Source organism: Bos javanicus, chromosome 15 (genome assembly GCF_032452875.1).
Source record: "Bos javanicus breed banteng chromosome 15, ARS-OSU_banteng_1.0, whole genome shotgun sequence".
In the NCBI taxonomy this organism is placed as follows: Eukaryota; Metazoa; Chordata; class Mammalia; order Artiodactyla; family Bovidae; genus Bos; species Bos javanicus.
In genome coordinates, this window is record NC_083882.1 from 55,392,018 (window position 1) to 55,412,443 (window position 20,426).

General features: G+C 52.2%; 1 protein-coding gene across 1 annotated transcript in view; it reads left to right on the plus strand.

The window, feature by feature from the left end:
* Positions 1-19,552, plus strand: part of DGAT2 (diacylglycerol O-acyltransferase 2) — a 32,014-nt gene extending 12,462 nt beyond the window's left edge. The window contains exons 2-8 of the mRNA XM_061380905.1: positions 1,437-1,565; positions 7,681-7,788; positions 8,158-8,228; positions 14,314-14,518; positions 15,085-15,259; positions 16,060-16,262; positions 18,208-19,552. Coding sequence (XP_061236889.1) covers positions 1,437-1,565; positions 7,681-7,788; positions 8,158-8,228; positions 14,314-14,518; positions 15,085-15,259; positions 16,060-16,262; positions 18,208-18,362 — 1,046 coding nt within the window. The 3' untranslated portion in view covers positions 18,363-19,552. The remainder of the gene's footprint in view (positions 1-1,436; positions 1,566-7,680; positions 7,789-8,157; positions 8,229-14,313; positions 14,519-15,084; positions 15,260-16,059; positions 16,263-18,207) is intronic.
* Positions 19,553-20,426: the final 874 nt, after the last annotated feature.

Consider the following 20,426-nt stretch of genomic DNA (forward strand, 5'->3'; position numbering starts at 1 on the left):
TGGCAGTACACCGTTGAGGTCGTGCCTGCGTAGTGAGTGGAACCAGGGTTTGCACTGGGATCTGACTCTTCTGCCATACCCCTGGCTTCCCGCTCCCTCTGCTCCATGAGACCAGGGGAGGGGAACAGGACTGAGGAGTCTGCCTTGAGTCCTGGTGGTTATCTCTGTGCCTCCTAAAAGTCAGAGTGATTGTTAACTTTCAGCAGATGAGTGCCATGTCCCCTTCTAAACCCCACTGTGAGCTTTGTTGCTCTGCAGATTTTAAAGAAATACAAAGGCTTGCACGTAAACCCCTAAACCCCTCTCCCTCCCACTTCTGCTGTAGGCCAGGGTGAAAGGTCATGAGACCCTCCAGGACAAGATTGTGGCTCAGTGAGGAGCCTTGCAGAGTGGGTCGTGTGAAGGAATTTGACCAGCACAGTCAGTGAAGATGTGTTGAGCGAAGGGCATGCAGTTGGGGCTCAGCACGTGTGGGGTTTGAAGGGGAACAGTCCTCTGGCCCAGCTTCCAGAAGGAGAGGGGCTGTGTCAGGAACCTTGGCCATGCTCTTCCTGAGCGCTGCCTCTCCTGTAGTCACCAGGCTTTCTCGTCCCTCTGTCCATCAGCCACTGGAATCTAAGACTTCATCCTGGGGGCACAGCCACAGAACCAATTAACTGAGCACATCTTGTCTGAACTTATAGGCTTGGCACTTGCTTGGTAGCAAACATAATTGCAGCTCTCAGTGTCCCAGGCTGCCCAAAACTCAGTGGCCACTGGATCCTCTAGGGAAGCAGAGGTTCCTGCCCAGTTCCTCTCTGAGCCCTGGGCTTTGGGTGCTGAGGTGAAGCTCAAAGTGTGAATTCCCCTGAAGGTGGTATTGATGGTGTTGGGCAAGGGCAAGAGGGCTCAGCTCCCTGGGAGAGGGTATTAGTCCTGGAGATAAAGGGGCGGGGGTGGCTCAAGGATTGGGGGTGCTCAAAGTACACTTGGAGGAAAAGAAAACATTACAAACTGGATGTTGGCCCTCTGTCCCTGGCCTCACAGACCCAGATAGCAAAGGTTAAATATTTGTACTAGATCCAGATAAAGGAAAAGATAGGGGTTTGACTGGGGTAGAGGTGAGGAATGAGAATTGGAAACTATGGCAAGCCTCCCCCTCGCCTCTTTGGATACCCTATTTGGTCTCCAAAATGACCCTTTGTGGTGGGGGGGGACATCATTCCCACTGGGTATATATAGAAACTGGGGCAGAGGGAAGTGCAGCATGTGAGCAGCCCAGAATTACAAAACTGTGGTGTGACAGGGCCGGGATGTGAGCCCAGGTCCGTCTGATTCTTTGGCCTGTGCCCCTCTCATGTCTAGGAAGGCGTCTGTGGGGAGGTGGGCTGGTGTGGGGTACTCTGCAGCTGCAGGGAAGGGCGGACAGGCTGACATCTGTCTTCTGTCTGTCACAGGCACTGGCTCCAGCATCCTCTCTGCCCTCCAGGACCTGTTTTCTGTCACTTGGCTCAATAGGTCCAAGGTAGAGAAGCAGCTCCAAGTCATCTCGGTGCTACAATGGGTCCTGTCTTTCCTCGTGCTGGGTAAGCTGGGGCTCAGAGGGTCAGGGCAGGCGGGGATGTTAGAAAGCTGAGGGGTCCTTCTTGGTCCCCTATCAAGTGCTGTACCCCAGGCAGGCTTGGGGACTCAATGAGATTCAGTGGGAGGTGGTGGTATGGTTCCCATTTCACAGATAGAAAGCCCAAGTCTCAGAGAAGGTGAGTAACTTGTCCAAAGTCACACAGATTTGAGTCTAGGTCTACAGGACCGCCCCCCCGCGCCACCCCCAAAGCATGTGCTGTTCCCACATGCCACCCTGCCTCCCAACAGACATTTTCCTATAGGCACGTTGCATTGTCTTAGGCTGGTCTGGTCCTGGGATTAGTCCCAACTCGACTACACATAAGCTCTGTGACTTTACACAGGTTCCTTGAACCCTTTAAAAATCAATTTACTCACTTTGGATATGAGGAAAAGGCTGCCACACAGGCCACACAGGGCCTGGGCCGGTGGGGGTGGTCCCCAATCTACGGGAGCTGCTACTGGGACATACCCTCCAAGCTCCCCCCACCCCAGCCTCACCCACCCGCTGTTGAACACCGCCCCCAGCTGCTTCCGCAACCCGCTCAAAGCTTCTCCTTTCCTCTCTTGACACTGCCCATGTTAGTGCTTGAGTTGCTTCTTCTGCAAGTCCGGGTTGGTGCCACTGTTTCCTGGGTTGCCATCCAGACCAGGATCAGGGCACCATAGGTTGTCCAGGAGCAGGAAGGGCCCCTGCCTGAGCCAGGCCCTGCTCCCCCAGCAGTCTCTCCTCTTCCCCAGGGCCAGGTGTCCCTTCCCCAACATGTCAGGGCAGACACACGTGCTGCTGAGCCTCACCGAGTACGTTCCAGTGCCCGAATGAGTCCCTCTGGGTGGCCCCCTCTTCAGGGTTGTTCAGGCCTATGGGGATTATCAGGAGTTACCATGTCAGTGCTGAGCCGTCCTCCAAGGAGGCTTGGGGGCCTCTGAGACCACATTTCCAGAGCAGCAGCTGCCCCTCCCTCCCTTGGCAGGGCAGAGTAATGGAATGGGGGTGCTAGTTATTGAGCCCCTTCAGTAGATGTGAGCTCAATCCCTGGGTCAGTAAGATCCCTTTGAGAAGGAAATAGCAACCCACTCCAGTATTCTTGCCTGAAAAATCCCATGGACAGAGGAGACTGGTGGGCTACAGTGTAAGGGGTTGCAAAGAGTCAGACATGGCTGAGCGTGCACACATTCATGCACACACATACACACACACAGTGGACTAGGCTTTCCACTTCATAGGTGAGAAAATGGAGACTCATAGAGGCTCAGTGACACTCAGAGATGGTGAAGCTCATTAAGTGGCAGAGTTAAAAATTAAACAGGAGCCTGGAGTGCTCACCAGGGAGCCCAAAATCAGCGTGCCTGGTCTGAAATGGCCAGTCTTCACTGTAAGACCCAAGAGTGGGCTTTGGGGGCCTATGAGCCCCTAAGACTAGATAGAAAATTCCATGTGAGACTATGTTCACGTTTTTCTGGATGAAGGGCAGTTGCTATCCTCAGATTTTTACAGAGGCACATGGACCACTATCTCCTGGAGTTTGCTCAAAGTCATGTCCATTGAGCCGCTGATGCTATCTCACCCTCTGCTGCCCTCTTCTCTTTTTGCCTTCAGTCTTTCCCAGCATCAGGTCTTTTCCAATGAGTCAGCTGTTTGAATCAGGTGGCCTAAAAGTATTGGAGCTTCAGCATCAGTCCTTCAAATGACTATTCAGAGCTGATTTCCTTTAGGATTGACTGGTTTGATCTCCTTGCAGTCCAAGAGACCCTCAAGAGAGTCTTCTCCAGCACCACAATTCAGAAGCATCAGTTCTTCAGCACTCAGCCTTTTTTATGGTCCAAGTCTCCCATCCGTATGTGACTACTGGAAAAACCATAGGTTAGATAGCATCACCGATTCAATGGGCATGAATCTGAGCAAACTCCAAGAGATAGTGGAGGACAGAGGAACCTGGTGTGCTACAGTCCATAGGGTCACAGAGTCAGACCCGACTTAGCGACTGAACAACAGCAATGGGCCTTAACAAGATAAAGGAACAGTGGTCTAGGGAACAGAGCAGATTAAACTGGCTCCCTCAGGGCTCAAACTTCCAACTTGGCCTGCCTGGCCAATTTTTAGAATCCTGGAGTAGAGAGCACCCCTCTGTTTTCAGATAAGAATCAGGCACCCAGTGAGGGCAGAGCCTTGTCCAGAATCACATAAGAAGGAAGTGACAGGACCAGTGCAAGACCGCATGGACTCCAGCCTCCAGGCCCCTGCCCAGTCTGCTGTACCAGCTCCCTTCCCCCTCATCTGCATCCAGAAGCCACCACTGTCCTATTGTCTTAGTGGGTCAGAGCTTGGCTGATGAGATGCTGAGCGGCTTGTAGAACCCCAGACTCCTGTAGCGTGCGGCAGGGACTGCCCCGAGCTTGACTGATCAAGTCTAACCACAGCCCGGAAACCGGCCCAGCATCTTCCCGAAATCCTTGTGTAGGTGGGCGCCAAGCCTGCATGGACGAGCAGGTCTGCCGAGGTGCTGCTAATTACTGCCCTGAGCAGCCCCAGCCACTCCCTCCCACTGCCACCCATATCTGCTGGCAGAGGCTTGCCTGGCATTGCAAAGGATGCTGTGGCCCTGTCAGCCTCCCTCTGGAACAATGGAGTGACTCTGTGCCACCATTCCTGTGCCACGGGTCCCCCTGGTATTCTGGTTAAGGCTCTAAACCTTATTCATTCCGAGTTTTTATTTATTTATTTATTTTAATCTCAGTTTTATTTATTTATTTATTTTTTTACTTTACATTGTATTGGTTTTGCCATACATTGACATGAATCCGCTATGGGTGTACATGTGTTCCCCATCCTGAACCCACCTCCCACTTCCCTCCCCATCCCATCCCTCTGGGTCATTCCAGTGCACCAGTCCCGAGCACCCTGTATCATGCATCAAACCTGGACTGGTGATTCATTTCACATATGTAATTTACATGTTTCAATGCCATTCTCCCAAATCATCCCACCCTCACCCTCTCCCACAGAGTCCAAAAGACTGTTCTATATATCTGTGTCTCTTTGCTGTCTCACATACAGAGTTATCGTTACCATCTTTCTAAATTCCATATATATGCGTTAGTATACTGTATTGGTGTTTTTCTTCCTGGTTTACTTCACTCTGTATAATAGGCTCCAGTTTCATCCACCTCATTTGAATGAATCAATTAGAACTGATTCAAATGCATTCTTTTTAATGGCTGAGTAATACTCCATTGTGTATATGTACCACAGCTTTCTTTATCCATTCGTCTGCTGATGGACATCTAGGTTGCTTCCATGTCCTGGCTATTATAAACAGTGCTGCAATGAACATTGGGGTACATGTGTCTCTTTCAATTCTGGTTTCCTCAGTGTGTATGCCCAGCAGTGGGATTGCTGGGTCGTATGGCAGTTCTATTTCCAGTTTTTTAAGGAGTCTCCACACTGTTCTCCATAGTGGCTGTACTAGTTTGCATTCCCACCAACAGTGTAAGAGGGTTCTCTTTTCTCCACACCCTCTCCAGCATTTATTGCTTGTAGACTTTTGGATCGCAGTCATTCTGACTGGCGTGAAATGGTACCTCATTGTGGTTTTGATTTGCATTTCTCTGATAATGAGTGATGTTGAGCATCTTTTCATATGTTTGTTAGCCATCTGTATGTCTCCTTTGGAGAAATGTGTTTAGTTCTTTGGCCCACTTTTTGATTGGGTCGTTTATTTTTCTGAAGTTGAGCTGCAGGAGTTGCTTCATTCCGAGTTTTTAAATGCATAATACAAAACAATTGGATTTCAAAGGAAGCCAATGGTATTAAAATATAAACACACACGTATTAAATCAGATTCCACATATAGTGACATTATTTTTTGTTACTATGTTAAATAAAAAGATCTAGCAGCAGCCATAAAGACTGCTAAGACTACTGCAGTCTGGTACGTTCATAAATGAAGGAAGCATTACATTTCTATAAGAGATGAAGGAACATTAAGATGTTATTTTTTTCCCCCATCCAAGTCCATGGATCTCCAGATTGGACACTTAACTGTGTAGAAGTCTTCTTCCCACATTATCTCATGTAATCTTCCCAACACACTGTTGGAAATGGAGATTCAAGGATGGGCCGTGGCCAGTGAGCCAGCAGGGCCCCAGTTTCATGTAAGAGCATGTCCATGCTCTTCATGGGCCTGACTGCTGCCTCCCTGCATTGGGCAGCCATAGGCTGCCCGCTCATGGGCTTTGAGGAGCAGTTCTGAATCACGAGCTTGACTGTGTTCTATGGGGAGGGGTGATTGTAAAGGTGGGTCCTGAATCTTCTGCATGTGGAGCCAAAAATTGTTTACATCTCCTGGACCCGAGGGGACTGGGTGGGGGGTGGGGTTCCTGCTGCAGTCCCTTGCCCTACAAGAATGGACCAGGGAGCCCCCTGTTCAGAGGACTGGGCTTAGTCTCTGAGAAAGGCAAACTTATGTGATGGATTTAGCTCATTTTTGCTCAATAAACCTTTCCTGTGGTGGTTGCTCGGAGAAGGCAATGGCACCCCACTCCAGTACTCCTGCCTGAAAAATCCCATGGACGGAGGAGCCTGGTAGGCTGCAGTCCATGGGGTCGCTAAGAGTTGGATACGACTGAGCGACTTCACTTTCACTTTTCACTTTCATGCATTGGAGAAGGAAATGGCAACCCACTCCAGTGTTCTTGCCTGGAGAATCCCAGGGATGGGGAAGCCTGGTGAGCTGCCGTCTATGGGGTCGCACAGAGTTGGACACGACTAAAGTGACTTAGCAGTAGCAGCAGTGGTGGTTGCTGGGGCTGGAGAAGTTTGTCTGACCTGGTTCCAGCTCCCAGGGAGCCCAGGAACTGAAGGGCCTTCTGATGGAAGGAGTCTGCTGGGGGAGGCAGATACCAATGCAACAGCTGTGGACACACAGGGCTTAGAGGGAGCAGGGCCCCCAGCTGAGAAAGTCCGGAACTAGAATGCAGTCTCCAGACTCTCCATCTGTTCTCTTTTCCTCCTCCCAGGCTGCCTCAGCACCAGAGTAAGGACAGTGGCAAGGGATTCCCAGCTTCCCAGAGAGCCCAGACATTTAGGCAGTGCAGCCTGGGGCTCCACCCGCTCTGGTCCTGGTGCCCCTCAACAGAGTTAGGGCTTTGACAGCAGCTAGGTTTCCAGGCTGCTCAGATCCTAACCTGAACCTCACAACCCTGCCCAGGCCCACCTGGAGCATCTATCTAGCCTCTGAAGGCACTTGGATACCCTGTGGAGTCTAGGGGGCTTGTGACCCTTTTTCTAGGCCTAAGAAAGGAGACCAGGGGCAAACCACTCAACAAGGTGAGTGACTGTGTAAGTGGCCTTAACTTAAACATTGCCATTCACCAAGCTGCCTCAAGTACTTCACAGCTGGCCTTTAACAGGGTTTTGTTGACTCCAGATACTTAGAGCCCCATCTTCCCCATCTATGGTGTCACACTCCTATGGTGGTCCTGAAAACCCGGACACCTGGCCACTCTGTGTTTACTACCGGTCCCAAGATAGTTGTACCATTTTTAGCTCCCTTGGCAAGAGGCTAGCTCAGGAGCTTAGAATGGGACTGGGTTGCAGATGACAAGGGATCACCATTTTCCTGCCCTTTGGCTCTCAAGACAGTGATTCAGCCCAAGTCCTGAGATACAGAGGCACTTGGCAGGTCCCTCCCCTCATCCACAGTCACTCTGGTGGGCACTCAGGTGGGGAGAACACGCAAGGAGGGGCAGAAAGGACAGCTGTAAGGCTCTGAGTTAACATCCATCACCTATGGTGCTGCTGCCCAGACAGCATGGAGCCCAAGTGCCTCTTGATGCTAGGACAGCCCATCAGAACGTAGAAGATGAGGCTCATGTCCCGGTGAGCCTGCTCCTCTCAGGAACATCTTCACCCCCCTCCCCACCTCACCCTCCCCATGGCCCTCTGCCCAGGGCCCCAGCTGTGCCTAGCTTAGGGCCACAGTAAACGCTCAGTCACCTAGTGACCCTATGTCCAGAGGGTACTAAAGCCCATGTCGGGAGCACAGGCCTGACCCGGGACCATCTGCCTTTCCCCAGGAGTGGCCTGCAGCGTCATCCTCATGTACACATTCTGCACCGATTGCTGGCTCATTGCCGTGCTCTACTTCACCTGGCTGGTGTTTGACTGGAACACACCCAAGAAAGGTAGGAGCACGGGTCACCCTGCCTGACCCCCGCCCTCAGGACACTCCCTCCTGCACAAGCTGAAGTTCCTCGTTGTGGGTGCTGCCCCTTCTTGAGTTAGCACCTACTGCGTGAATAGTGTTGGGCTAAGCCTGGGCATGGTTCTGAAGGCAGAGGAGTCTCTAAGGTCACCATCATGCTTCTCTCCAGAGCTCACACTCAGTGCCGGGTGTCCATAACGTGAGGGAATGAACATGGAAAGGGGTTTGGAGGGGGAGAATGCTGCCTAGGGTGCTGGTCACCTAGCTCAGGGGTCCACACTGGCTCTGCGTGAACGTCACCCTCCCCCACTCCTACTCCTTCTCAACACTGTGTTCTGTTCCCTGGAAGGTGGCAGGAGGTCACAGTGGGTCCGAAACTGGGCTGTGTGGCGCTACTTTCGAGACTACTTTCCCATTCAGGTAAAAACTTGCAGGTGTTATCTTGGGAGGGTGGGAATGGATGGGAAATCTGAAGTCAAGCCTTAACTTACCCATCCACAGCGATCATGTGTGCAGGGTTGAACAAGGTGACATCTCCCACTATGAGCATCTGTCGATATTCTACCCTACTTTATGCAGGATTTGAGGCAATTTAAGATACATACATATAATTCTGTACCAGGTAAAAAGAAAAATCAAGACTTGGAGGAAAACATACTAGTAATTCATCCATAAGTGTCAACAGAGTTGCAGTGATTGAACTTCATGATCACCTCTGAGCCTCCTAGCAGCCAAGGCAAAAAGGGAAGCATGCTGGTTATTGATCCCCATTTTCAGAAAGAAAGAAGCTTCTTTGTTCCTTGGCTAAACAAGACTTCTTCTAGCATTTGGATCTAAAAGCTGTTTCAGACACTGAGACCCTGGGTGATGTAAGGAGCAGGAATAATAGTAGACACTATGGCTGTTGCTTGTCTGCTTTCAGTGAATATTAAAGTCATAACTTAAAATGGAAGTGACTGGGAATTCCCTGGTGGTCCAGTGGTTAGGACTCAGCACTTTTACTGTTATGCCCCAGTTTATTCCCTGGTCGAGGAACTAACATCCTGCAAACTGCATGATGGAGCCAAAAAATATAAAAAAGGAAGTGATTTATCAAGACAATACTAAGGTAGTCCAAGTTTATCTGGTCTGAACCAAGATTAGCAATAGGTGTGAGGGGCTTTCTTTCCTTCTGAAGGTCTTACAGAAATTTCACCTCTCTCAGCCAGTCGTGGGTGGGTCACCAGGGGTCCTGGTCATGGGAATAAGGGGCCAGAAAATTTGGTGTGCAGTGAATGAAGAGTGAGAGTCTCACTGCTGAAGTGCTTGGGAAAGGCTTCTGAAGGTGCTGCTCCTTGAACCCCATCCTGAAGAGAAGCAGCACTGAAGGGGCAGGGAAAATCATGAGAACACAGCACCTGAGCTTGAGCAAGAAGCCTGGGATGGGGAGGATGGGGAGAAGGTGGAGGGGAAGGGAGGACTTCTATTCACTGGGAGCCTTCTCAGGGGCAGCGCCTTCCCCAAGGAGTCTCCTTTAACTCTCGCTGCACCCTGTATGGCGGGTATTCATTTTATCCCATTTTTACAGAAGAGGAAACTGAAGGTCAGAGAGCAGCACAGCTGAATGAGGCTAACAGGGAACTGAGCCAAGACTCCAGCTGTTGTCTTGGTTCAAGTCTGGACACTTCCCACCACAGCACACTACCCTCCTATGCAGCAGAACTCTGGGAGATACGCTTGGACAAATCCTCGCGCTTCCCTCAGGCTTGGAGGACAGAGGCAGAAGAAGCAGCCCAGTCTGACCCTGGGTGAAGCTGAGGTTGTCTCTTCACAGACAACCAGTTTAGACTAAGTTGCTCTCTGGGTATCCTTCCTCCTGTGCCACTGGCTGCTCCCACACTGGTCTTCTGAGCATCTGTCTTCTCTGGGGCCAAAGTCAAGGTCCTGACAAGATAAAAAGTGGCTTGGTCTGGCTTTCAGTGCCATTCTTTCAGGCCCCTTGCCGGTGGTCTGCAAGCCAGGTTGGTAGGGCCGGGGCATCCAGGCCCTGGTGCACGTGGGTGATGCTGGTGGATGGTGGAGAACTCTGGCAGAATCCTGAAGGCTTTCCCTACAGGGGAGAGACCTGTCTAGGCAGCTCGCCCGGCACCCCAGCCCTGGCACATCCCAGGTGCTGAGGTAACCCGGCAGAAATCAGTGGAGTCTGAAGAATGGAGAAAGTGTGTGTGAATGTGGGAGTGTGCATGACACAGGGTGGTGTGTGTTTGCTGTTGTGAGTCAGCGATTGAGGCATCCTGGCCTGCTGCCTGGGGGAGGTGGTCAGGTAACCCTGCATTTTTGTGCTGCACTCAGTATTGTAGCGTGGCACCCCGGGCTGGCTCCCTCTGCCCATCCCAGCCTGGGCCCGGTTTCCACAGGACCTTTGGGGTCAGGGTCCCTGCTCCTCCCTTTTCTGGACCCCGTCTCTCTGGCCGCAAGGAAACCAAGGCTGTTGTTGCTAGGAGGATGTTGCCTCATAGGACCCAACCCTCTCATTTTGAAGGTGAGGAAACTGAGTCCCACAGAGGGGCAAGGACTGGTCCAAGTTGCGCAGTGACTCCGTGCCGGGGCTAGTGTTAGAACCCGGGCCCCACGCTCTTTCCCACTGAACTCCTACTGCCTCTTGCTCTGGGAGAGATGCAGTCCAGGTGTGCCCCGCTGGGTTGAGCCCCACTTCACGGGGCTCCCTCCCTCTGCTGTGCCGTTGAGGATCCGGGTTGAGGTCCTGCCCTGTCCCTCTGCTCTCTGGCCTCTGTTAGTGCACTGTAGTCCCTGTGCACTGCTGGGCTCTGCTGGGCCTGGGAATGCATGTGCCTGGTCCCTGCCCTTGCCCTTCTGATGGATCCTGCTGGGCTTTGTCGCTTTCGGCACATGGGACTATGAGCACGCTTTCTCAAGCCCACTAAGCCTCGTTATCCTTATCTGTAAAATGGAGCTGTTTACATGCCAGAAAAGTGGTAAATTATGGTTCATTGTGAGGGATTATGGACTCTTTCTCTCTGCTGGGGCTCTTTCCTTGGGGGCCCCAGAGTAGCCTGCCCCCCAGGAAACCTCTTCAAGGCTGATAGCTCCCTCCATCCAGAACAGGATGACCTGATGACTGTTGGTCAGAGCTGGGACAGACAGGTACCCTTTCCCACTGATCTCTACCCTCCCAGAAGAACCAAAACAAAACCCATGTCCCTTGTCTCACCTCTGTTCCAAGAAGTCTGCTGGGGGTTGGCTCCACATGGCCCAGGCGAGCTGGCCCTGGGAGGGGCCCTAGGTCCTGCCAGAACCAAAGCCAGGCTGAGCCTGAGGTCTCATGCCTCATCCTGGGCTCTGCCCTTGCCTGATGGTGGTCTTGGCAGAGTCCCTGACCCTCGGGACCTCAGGCTCCTCTTCTGTGCAGGGAGGTTTGGCCTTTGTGAACTGATGTCAGGATTGATGGAGTCGTGTATGACCCTTCTGTTCCACACCCTTTTCCTGGCCTCTTGCCAATGGTTGGGGCATGCTCTCTAACTGTGCCCACCCACCTATACCTCCCCACACCCTTGTCGGTGAAGGTCTTTGCCACCAGAGCTGCTCAGCTGGCCCAAAAAACATCCTTTCTCCCAGCAGAGGTGGGGCTTATGTGTTCACTGCCAGCCACCAGGACCACTGGCTACCTGGAAGAGGAGTGGGCAGTGCCTGGTGATGGGCAGGGTCTTTGGAGAAGAGACTAGGAAGGACTCTCTGAGCTTACAGTCACTTATCTGTCCATCTGCCTGATTTCACAGATGGACCTACTGAGGCCCAAAGAGGAGGAACTGTCCCAAGGTGCGAGGCTAGTATAGAAACCAAGGCAGTGTCTGCCTCAGGGCCCGTGTTCTCATTCCTTCGTTCCTCTGCCCCAGTGCCCTGCTACGTGAACTTAGGCGAGTCTCTGCTCCTCTCTGGTTCTGAGTTTCTTCCTCTATAAGGTGCCAGGCTGGGACAAAACTATCTGACCACTGTGCCTGCCAGGGAGAGACAGGGTGTGAGGAGTGACTTGCTGGCTTGTGTCGGCCAGCAGGCCTGGCCTGGCCAGCGCTTGGGGCTGAGACTTTGCCATTGGAAACAGTCAGGAGACACGAGATCAGGTGCATCAACAGAGCCTTCATCAGCACTGCCCTTCCTCCTCCCCCCGAGGGGATACTCTGTCCACCCAAGGGGAGGAGTGTGGCACGAAGTCAGATCAAAGCCATATCAGGTGCCTGCACTTTTCTGGGTGCTGCACCGGGAACAAAGAACCTGCACTCTGCCGCAGGACACCTCATTTAACCAGATAGAGGCTTGGGGTGCAGGGAGGAAATGATTTAAGGGACCAGCTAGGGTTCCGCCAAGTGGCCCATCTGTAGCTCAGGACCGGGGAAAGCACAGCTGGGTGGCCAAGTCTAGAGGTAGGGAAGGATCCGCTGTGAGCTCCCCAGGGAGCAGCAGCTCCTTTCTCTGGGCTTCAGTCGACCCCACGATCGAAGGAATGGCCAGATCAGGGCTCTTCCCGCCCACGCTGTCCAGCAGGTTCCTGGGCCTGGCCCTCAGCTCAGGAGCAGGTTTCCATCCCAGTACTGGCTGCCTCCGCTCTCACCTCCATGCCTTCCTCCTCTATGGAGACTGGCATGAGGTGCTTTTTCATTCTGGCTTTCCCGAAAGCTAAAGTGGTGGGCGCAGCTGCTCTCAGGGGCAAAACCCCAGAACCACCGCCTCGTGGAGCTCGTGTCAAGCTGCATCCCCACCGGTTGTGGATGCAGCTGCTGCTGCTCCCCTTTTATGTGGTGGGCAGCTGGAGATCACTTGGGGTTTTGAGCAGTTTTAATCTGCTCAACAAAGGCAACGAAGGAGGAAAGAGTACGAGTGTCCCGAGCATCCGGGCACACAGCACAGGGGTTCTGGCTCACGCTGACATGTCCTGGTAGTTGCAGAGCTGGGAGGTGTGCCAGCTACCTTCACTCCCATCCCCTTCTGGCCTCCATTGCCTGCAGGTTCAGGTTTCAGTTTCCTGGAGACCAGTCACCAGCACCCCACCCCCTCAAGGTGAGCACGAGGTCCTTCCCTAGGCCAGGCAGTTCCCAAATCCAGCGTCATAGAAGCCCCGGCCCTTGCTCTTCTGCTGGTAGCGGGGGACTCTGCTTCCAGCTGGCCCCAGCGCAGGGCAGGGGGAGCCTTGAGGCCCTGCTGGTAGGAATGTTACCAGCAGCCTGTCTCCAGAGGCAGGGCAGCCCACCAGACCAAAGTGGTCCTACCCTCTGACCCAGGAGCTGTATTTCTAGAAGTTTGTCTTAAGAATGCAAACAGACATGAAGACAAAAATAAGATATCTATGGAAACATTATTTCTGAGGGAAACTATAGAAGCTTTTCAAAGCTTTTTATCAGTGTAGGCTGGATAACAATCCTATTCATGTAGCACAGCTGTGAGAAGACATGTTACTGAGGGATTCTGATAAGAAAAAAATAGCTTTGATATGCTTGGGAGGTAGTTATATAAAAGTCATACCAACCATATGACCTCAGTTTGGGGATTTTTAAAAAAGAACATGTGTATTTGAGTAGGAAAAAAACTCAACATGTCAGAGTGGTTTATCTGGAGGGAAGTATGACAGGTTTTTTATTTTCTTCTGACTTTCCTGTATTTTTAAAATTCTCTGATTATTCAGTATTTTTCTAATTGGGAAAAAAGTGATGTTTTCTGAGCAGAATGCCCATCCTCTCCATCCCGCCCAGCACCTTCCACCCCCTTGGTGTTCCCTGTAGTGCTGGGTGGGTGCTTCTTGGTGCTCAGGGATTAGGGCAACTTAGCACCGCCCACCTCACTGTCCAGGCCGCCAGCCCCAGGGCGGGGGGTGGGCCCGAGGAAGCCAGTCGTCCTCGAGACCATCCCAGGACAGCTTTGTGGATAGCACCTCAGGTCAGCCACCCCAGCTGCACAGCTGACCTCCCCACCCCCACTGTGGCTGGCACCAGGGCTGTGACTCGTCCTTGTCCTTCCTGCATCAGAGCCTGACCTGAGTTTGGCTGCCTGGGAGGAAGTTTCTGTTCAGGCCAGATGCTCTGTCCCTTCTCTGGCCAAAGTTAGGGACTTGGACTTTACCCCGATGGGAGCTGGACATCCCTGTTTATCTGAGAGTGACAGAGATTTCACTGGGCTTTTAGAGCAGTCACTCTGGCTGTGGTGAGGGGGCTGGGCCCAGAGGGAGGGAATGCAGGAGGCTGGCAGAGTGCAGTTAGAGGACTTGGTGTGTTTGGCTGGAAAAATGGGGAATGAAGAAGTGTCTTACTCCCTTCCCAGGGACTCGAAGTCCAATGGTGACTTTCAAGTCCCCAGCACTGAGGCCCAGTGACGAGAGTCTGAGGTCTAGGGGGCGTCACTCCAGTCCTTCAGACCCAGACCCCGGGGAGCAGGGCACGCCCAGTGCTTCCCTCACCTCTGGGTGTTCCCTGGTACCCCTTCCTGGCCAGTTTGCTCTGACCCAAGGTCTTCCCTGCAGCTGGTGAAGACACACAACTTACTGACCAGCAGGAACTACATCTTTGGGTACCATCCCCATGGCATCATGGGCCTGGGTGCCTTCTGCAACTTCAGCACAGAGGCCACAGAAGTAAGCAAGAAGTTCCCTGGCATAAGGCCCTACCTGGCCACGCTGGCCGGCAACTTCCGGATGCCAGTGCTGCGGGAGTACCTGATGTCTGGAGGTGAGAATCCACCTCTGAGTGCCCCTGTCTGAGCCTCTCCATTGGCCAGGAAGCCAATCCACTGTGCTCTAGTGCCTGGTCCTGTGAGATGTGGCCAGCCACGGCCTGGTGTGTCAGGGCTGAGCGAGAGAACTGTTCATATCTTCTGGATTCAACTAGCATAACGTCATCCCTAGGAAACCTTCTCTGACCCCTTTTTCTGGGCATCCCCAGGCCCTGTGCTGCCCTTTGCACAATCTGATCATTGTCCATGACTCTCATGTTCTATCCACCTTGATCCCCACCAGCCTGACTTACTGGGGTTCCCTGGCACCTGGCACCACTCAGCAGAGTTAGGACCTCAGGGAACGTTTGCCAAATGAATGCATTCCCTAAACAACCCTGTGTCATCCCCATTTTACAGATAAGTAAGCTGAGGCTCAGAAAATAGAATGACTTACGTGGGGCTGTTCTTCTAAGTGGCTGGGCTAGGTCTGGGAACCAAATCCAGGGCTCTGTCTATATTTGACCACGTGCAGAAGGTAGGAAGTCCATCCCTGACTGTGTGTCCCCCCTCCACTCCCCAGGCATCTGCCCAGTGAACCGGGACACCATAGACTACTTGCTTTCAAAGAATGGGAGTGGCAATGCCATCATCATCGTGGTGGGGGGCGCAGCTGAATCCCTGAGCTCCATGCCCGGCAAGAATGCAGTCACCCTGCGCAATCGCAAGGGCTTTGTGAAACTGGCCCTGCGCCATGGGTGAGTGCGTCTCAGAACACGTGTATGCACACACATGACCACACCCCAGCCACAGCTCTGCTCAGCCCAGGTCAGCAGCTCCTTGGCTCCTGGAGGCAGGACCCAGATTCTAGGAAGGCAGAGAAGGGAGTTAACCATCCGTGGAGAAGGGGATGTTGGAGACCAGAGGTTCAGGCCAAGGGCGGCTGGGTGGACAAAAATGAAACCTGAGTCTCCTGGGCCCCGGCAGGTGGGGTGAAAGGCCATCAGGCCCAGGGGCAGCATTGTGTGCCCTATGCCAAAGCCTGTCACACAGCTAGGAGAGTGGAAGGCCAGGAAGGAGAATGGTGTGTGGCTGGAAATATCAAGGAAGGCCTCTTGGAGCAGTAAGCCTGAGCACAGGCAGAGAGGAGCAGGGCAGCTTGGGTTTCTGTGACCTTTTCTAGAAAACCAGGGGCACGTTCTGTGTAGCCACCTGTTCAGCACATTTCGTTAGAGCACATTTACTTCTACCGCCCTGTTGGATCCTGCAGAATTTTGCAGGAATGCCATCCCCATTTTCCATTTCAGAAAATCGAGTGAGGCTAAGGGGCCTGGTCAGGGCCACGTTGTAAAACCCTGACATGATCCCTACCGGCCAACAGGGGCAGGGGGCCTGCCCTCATTTGGCCCTGGGGGGACATGTGGTTTGGGGTCCCCCAGGTGACTCTTGTACAGCCCTGAGGGAGGGCAGTTTGGCTGGTGTCTGGGGCCTCTGGGGCTGCCAGGAGGGACGGAAGCCAGTGATTGGGCCAAGACAGACCCTGGCCTCTCTCTTCCAGAGCCGACCTGGTTCCCATCTACTCCTTTGGGGAGAATGAGGTGTACAAGCAGGTGATCTTTGAGGAGGGCTCCTGGGGCCGGTGGGTGCAGAAGAAGTTCCAGAAGTACATTGGCTTTGCCCCATGCATCTTCCATGGTCGAGGCCTCTTCTCCTCTGACACCTGGGGGCTGGTGCCCTACTCCAAGCCCATCACCACTGTCGGTAAGCTCCCCTAAACTCGGGTGCCACAGCTAGTTTAGTGACAGAGTTAGGATTCAAATCCAGGCCCCTGGCTCTGATGTCCATGCTCTAAACCATGAGGACGTGGACCTGTTTGGGTGCTGATAGTAGTGATGGGTGTGGGTGGGAGATGGGACATAGTTCCATTACCATGAACCAAGCTGTCTGGATGAGAAAGCAGGACTCAGCAGTTCTGTGTTTGCAGATCATGAGTCTATCAGGGAAGACCCCCTTACAGTAAAGACCCGAAAGGGGGTGTGAGATGGATGTGCTCTGGAGGGTCCTAGTGGATCTCAGGGAGGAGTGACTCTTACACTCTTGGCCGAATAGGAATTATCCAGAAAAAAAGAAGAGGAAGAGGCTTTTTGTCAGAAACAATAGCCTAAATGAAGTTCTCACAGCAGGATCGCATAGATTTTTGAGGAACAGAAGGAAGTCAATATGACTGGAGCAGAAGTCTATGAGAAGTGGAGCAAAAAACTGGCTCCACCTCACCCCCAGCCATGCTGTGTTGCTTTTATATGAGACAATTTAGAGGATTCCAAGGAATTATCTATTGTAGGAGTGTGTGTGTGTCTGTTAATGGTTCACAATCCAGAACTCACACAAGAGCATGGAGGCCACAAGCCATGGACTTCAGAGGCCAAAGCTCACGTAAATACTTTGAGTTGTTATCAGGGCCAGAAGTTTTGCTTTGTACTTTTTTCAAAGAGATCAACTTCCTACATTTTAAATCCCATGACCCAGACTCACCCTTGACTCTTGTTATACACCATACCAGGTCTGATGTCTGTGAGACAGCAGGAACATTTCCATGTACAGGGTGGCTAGAGAAGGATAGGGTCTGGTGCCCAGGGTGAAGGAGTTTGCTTTTCACCTTAAGAATGGAAAATTGCTTGAGGGTTTGGGGGAAGGGAGATTCAGATTTGCATTTTAACGTGATCCTTCAGTTCAGTTCAGTCACTCAGTCATGTCCGACTCTGCATGATCCTTGGGACTCCTGAATAGAAAAGGAGTTATAAAAGGCCTGTTTGCTCAGTCGTGTCCATCTCTGTGACCCCATGGACTGTAGCCAACCAGGCTCGTCTGTCCATGGAATTTTCCAGGCAAGAATACTGGAATGGGTTGCCATTTCCTTCTCCAGGGAATCTTCCCGACCCAGGGATCAAACCCACGTCTCTTGCATCTCCTGCATTGGCAGGCACATTCTTTACCAGCTGAGCCACCAGGGAAGCCCTAGAAAAAAGAGTTAGAAGGGACAAAAATGGAATACACAAGACCAGTCCAGAGTCTTTTGTAGTAGCAGTTGGCTTGGACAGAGGGAATAGCAGCAGAGATGGAAGAGAAGTGCATGAACTTGGAAGAAATTTCAGAAATAGCATTGATAGGACTTCAGGATGAGCTGGGTACAGAGAGGAAGCAGGAGGATGACAAAAAATAAAATTATGCATGGATTTGTGAAAGTGGTCCCTTTCTCCTGCCCTTAGCACAGTTCTCAAAGCATATCGCATTATTGCACAGAATCCTCAGCAAAGCCCTGTAAGGAAGGGTCCCCCTGTGATCAGTGAGGAAACTAAGGCTCAGAGAGGCAGTGACGTGCCCAGGGCAGGCAAAAGCAAAGCCATTCCTGGATCCCACACCTCTCACGGGAGCTCCCAACTGAGTACTGCGAGCAGTGAGCGCAGCTGGACTTGATCCCACCTGCTGCTTAGTGGCTAGGTGGCCTTGGGCAGGTCCCTTCCCATCACCCTGGGCCCCAGTCTTCTTAGCTTTGAAAGGGACAGCCTGAAACGGAGCACTTCCAGCACAGTTCCTGGCGTGTGGCTGGCTCGTAGCACAAGGTCACCACCAAGAGCATCACGGTGAATGCCCAGGGACGGTGGGCCAAATGGCACTGACTAACCAGAGGCCTCTGCCCTCCCTGCAGTGGGCGAGCCCATTACCATCCCCAGGCTGGAGCGCCCGACGCAGCAGGACATCGACCTGTACCACGCCATGTACGTGCAAGCCCTGGTGAAGCTCTTCGACCAGCATAAGACCAAGTTCGGCCTCCCGGAGACCGAGGTCCTGGAGGTGAACTGAGCCTGTCTGCAGGGGCAGCTTCTGGGAGGAACCATCTGCAAATCGTTTTCTACCAAGTTCTCAAGTGCTTTTTGTTCTGTAAATTTGGAAGCGTCATGGGTGTCTGTGGGTTATTTAAAAGAAATTATAATAATTTTGTTAAACTGTTACAATGTTAGGTCTTTTTTAAGAAGGAGAAAGGGAATATTTCAAGCTCTCTCAGTTCCAGTTTGTCCTGTTCCAGGTGGGTGCTGCCACATCTGGGCCTTTATGGTTTCACAACCCCTCTTCTCTCTTCCCCCAAATTACAGAGAAAATTCAGTCCTGGTTAACTGGGGAAGAAGGACAGTCATTAGTGATTCGGGCCAGTTAGATTATTTGCCCTTTGGCCCTGAGGGATGAGGGGCAGAAGCCTCCTCTAATACAAACATCTCTATGCCCAGCTACCCAAGGCTTGACTGCAGGACTAAACCCTCTTGCCAAGGAAAGACACAGAGGAAACAGGTGTTCCCATGTTGAAGAGTGCAGGGATAAGCACCTGGAATATTCAAGCTTGATTCTCCTTTCTGCCACCCCCCATGGCCCCAGTCTCTGAAATCTGAGCCTGGACTGGCCTCCAAAGAGAGGATCAGGGTGGCAGTGTTCCTGTGCTGGAGAATGGAGCTGTCCAGATGAACCATCTCTTGGGTTATCAAGCCCCATCATGTTCTGGTTGGAGTGACTGGTTTTCCTCAGGGGGCTGATGACACGGACCCAGCACAGACCCTGCCTTGGCCTGCCAGTGGCCTCGCTTTGCTTAACCCACATCCTCAGCAGTGGATGCGAGGAAGGGGTCCCCTTTCCTGTTTACAGAGGGGCCTGAGCAGTAGACTGGTACCAGAACAGAAGTTCCCCGAACCCAAACCTCATATATTTGTGCCTTTTCTGAGAGGGGGGCCAGGGGGGACAGCTAGTACTCTGTGTACTCTGCTTTCTCTTGATGAGATCATTATACCATGTCAGACTTTCGTATATTCCTAAATGGATAAATGAAAACAAGTGTCCTCTATGAGTTATTGTTAGGGTCACATCAGCATCTTGCTGCTGATGATTGGGGAGACCACTGCCCGAGCTGGGCTGCCTGCTAAGCCCTCTCCCACTTTCTCCTTCAGCCCACATGGCCCTTTGTATATTAATTATCAATTGCTGTGTAATAAATTACTCCAAAACTTGGTGGCTACAAACAACATTGTCTACAGTTTCTAAGGGTCAGTAGTCAAGGTACAGCCTAACTGGGTCTGCTTCAGGGTCTCATACAAGGCTGCAGTCAAGGTATCAGTTAGGCTGCAGTCATCCCAAGGCTCATCCTGGGGAGGATCCACTTCCAAGGTCATTCTTTTGACGGCTGGTGGGATTCACTTCTCACTGGCTTTGACCGGAGGCCATTCCCAGTTCCTTGCCACATGGGCCTTTTGATAGAGTAGCTCACAGCATGGCAGCTGGCTGCATCAGAGAGAGTAAGCAAGAAGAACCAGAGTGCAAACAGAAACATCAGTTCAGTTCAGTTCAGTCGCTCAGTTGTGTCTGACTCTTTGAAACCCCATGGACTGCAGCACACCAGGTTTTCCTGTCCATCACCAACTCCCAGAGCTTACTCAAACTCATGTCCATCGCGTCGGTGATGCCATCCAACCATCTCATCCCCTGTCATCTCCTTCTCCTCCCATCTTCAATCTTTCCCAGCATCAGGGTCTTTTCCAATGAGTCAGTTCTTCACATCAGGTGGCCACAGTATTAGAGTTTCAGCTTCAGCATCATAGAAACCATAGTCTTCTATAATCTAATCTCAGCAGTGACAACCTATCACTTTTGCCATATTCTTCTTTAGATGGAAGTCACTACGCCCAGCTCATACTCATGAGGATTACACAACACAGTGAACACCACGGGGCAGGGCTCACCAGAGCCCCCTTCACAGCTGCCTTCCTCCCCTGGGAAAGGCTATACTCCTGCCGTAAGGTCCTGGAGTAGCTGAGCTAGGAAAGTCCATATGGATCACTCAACCATGCTCCTTGCTTCTGGCCTCGTTGTACCACAACTAGGGCC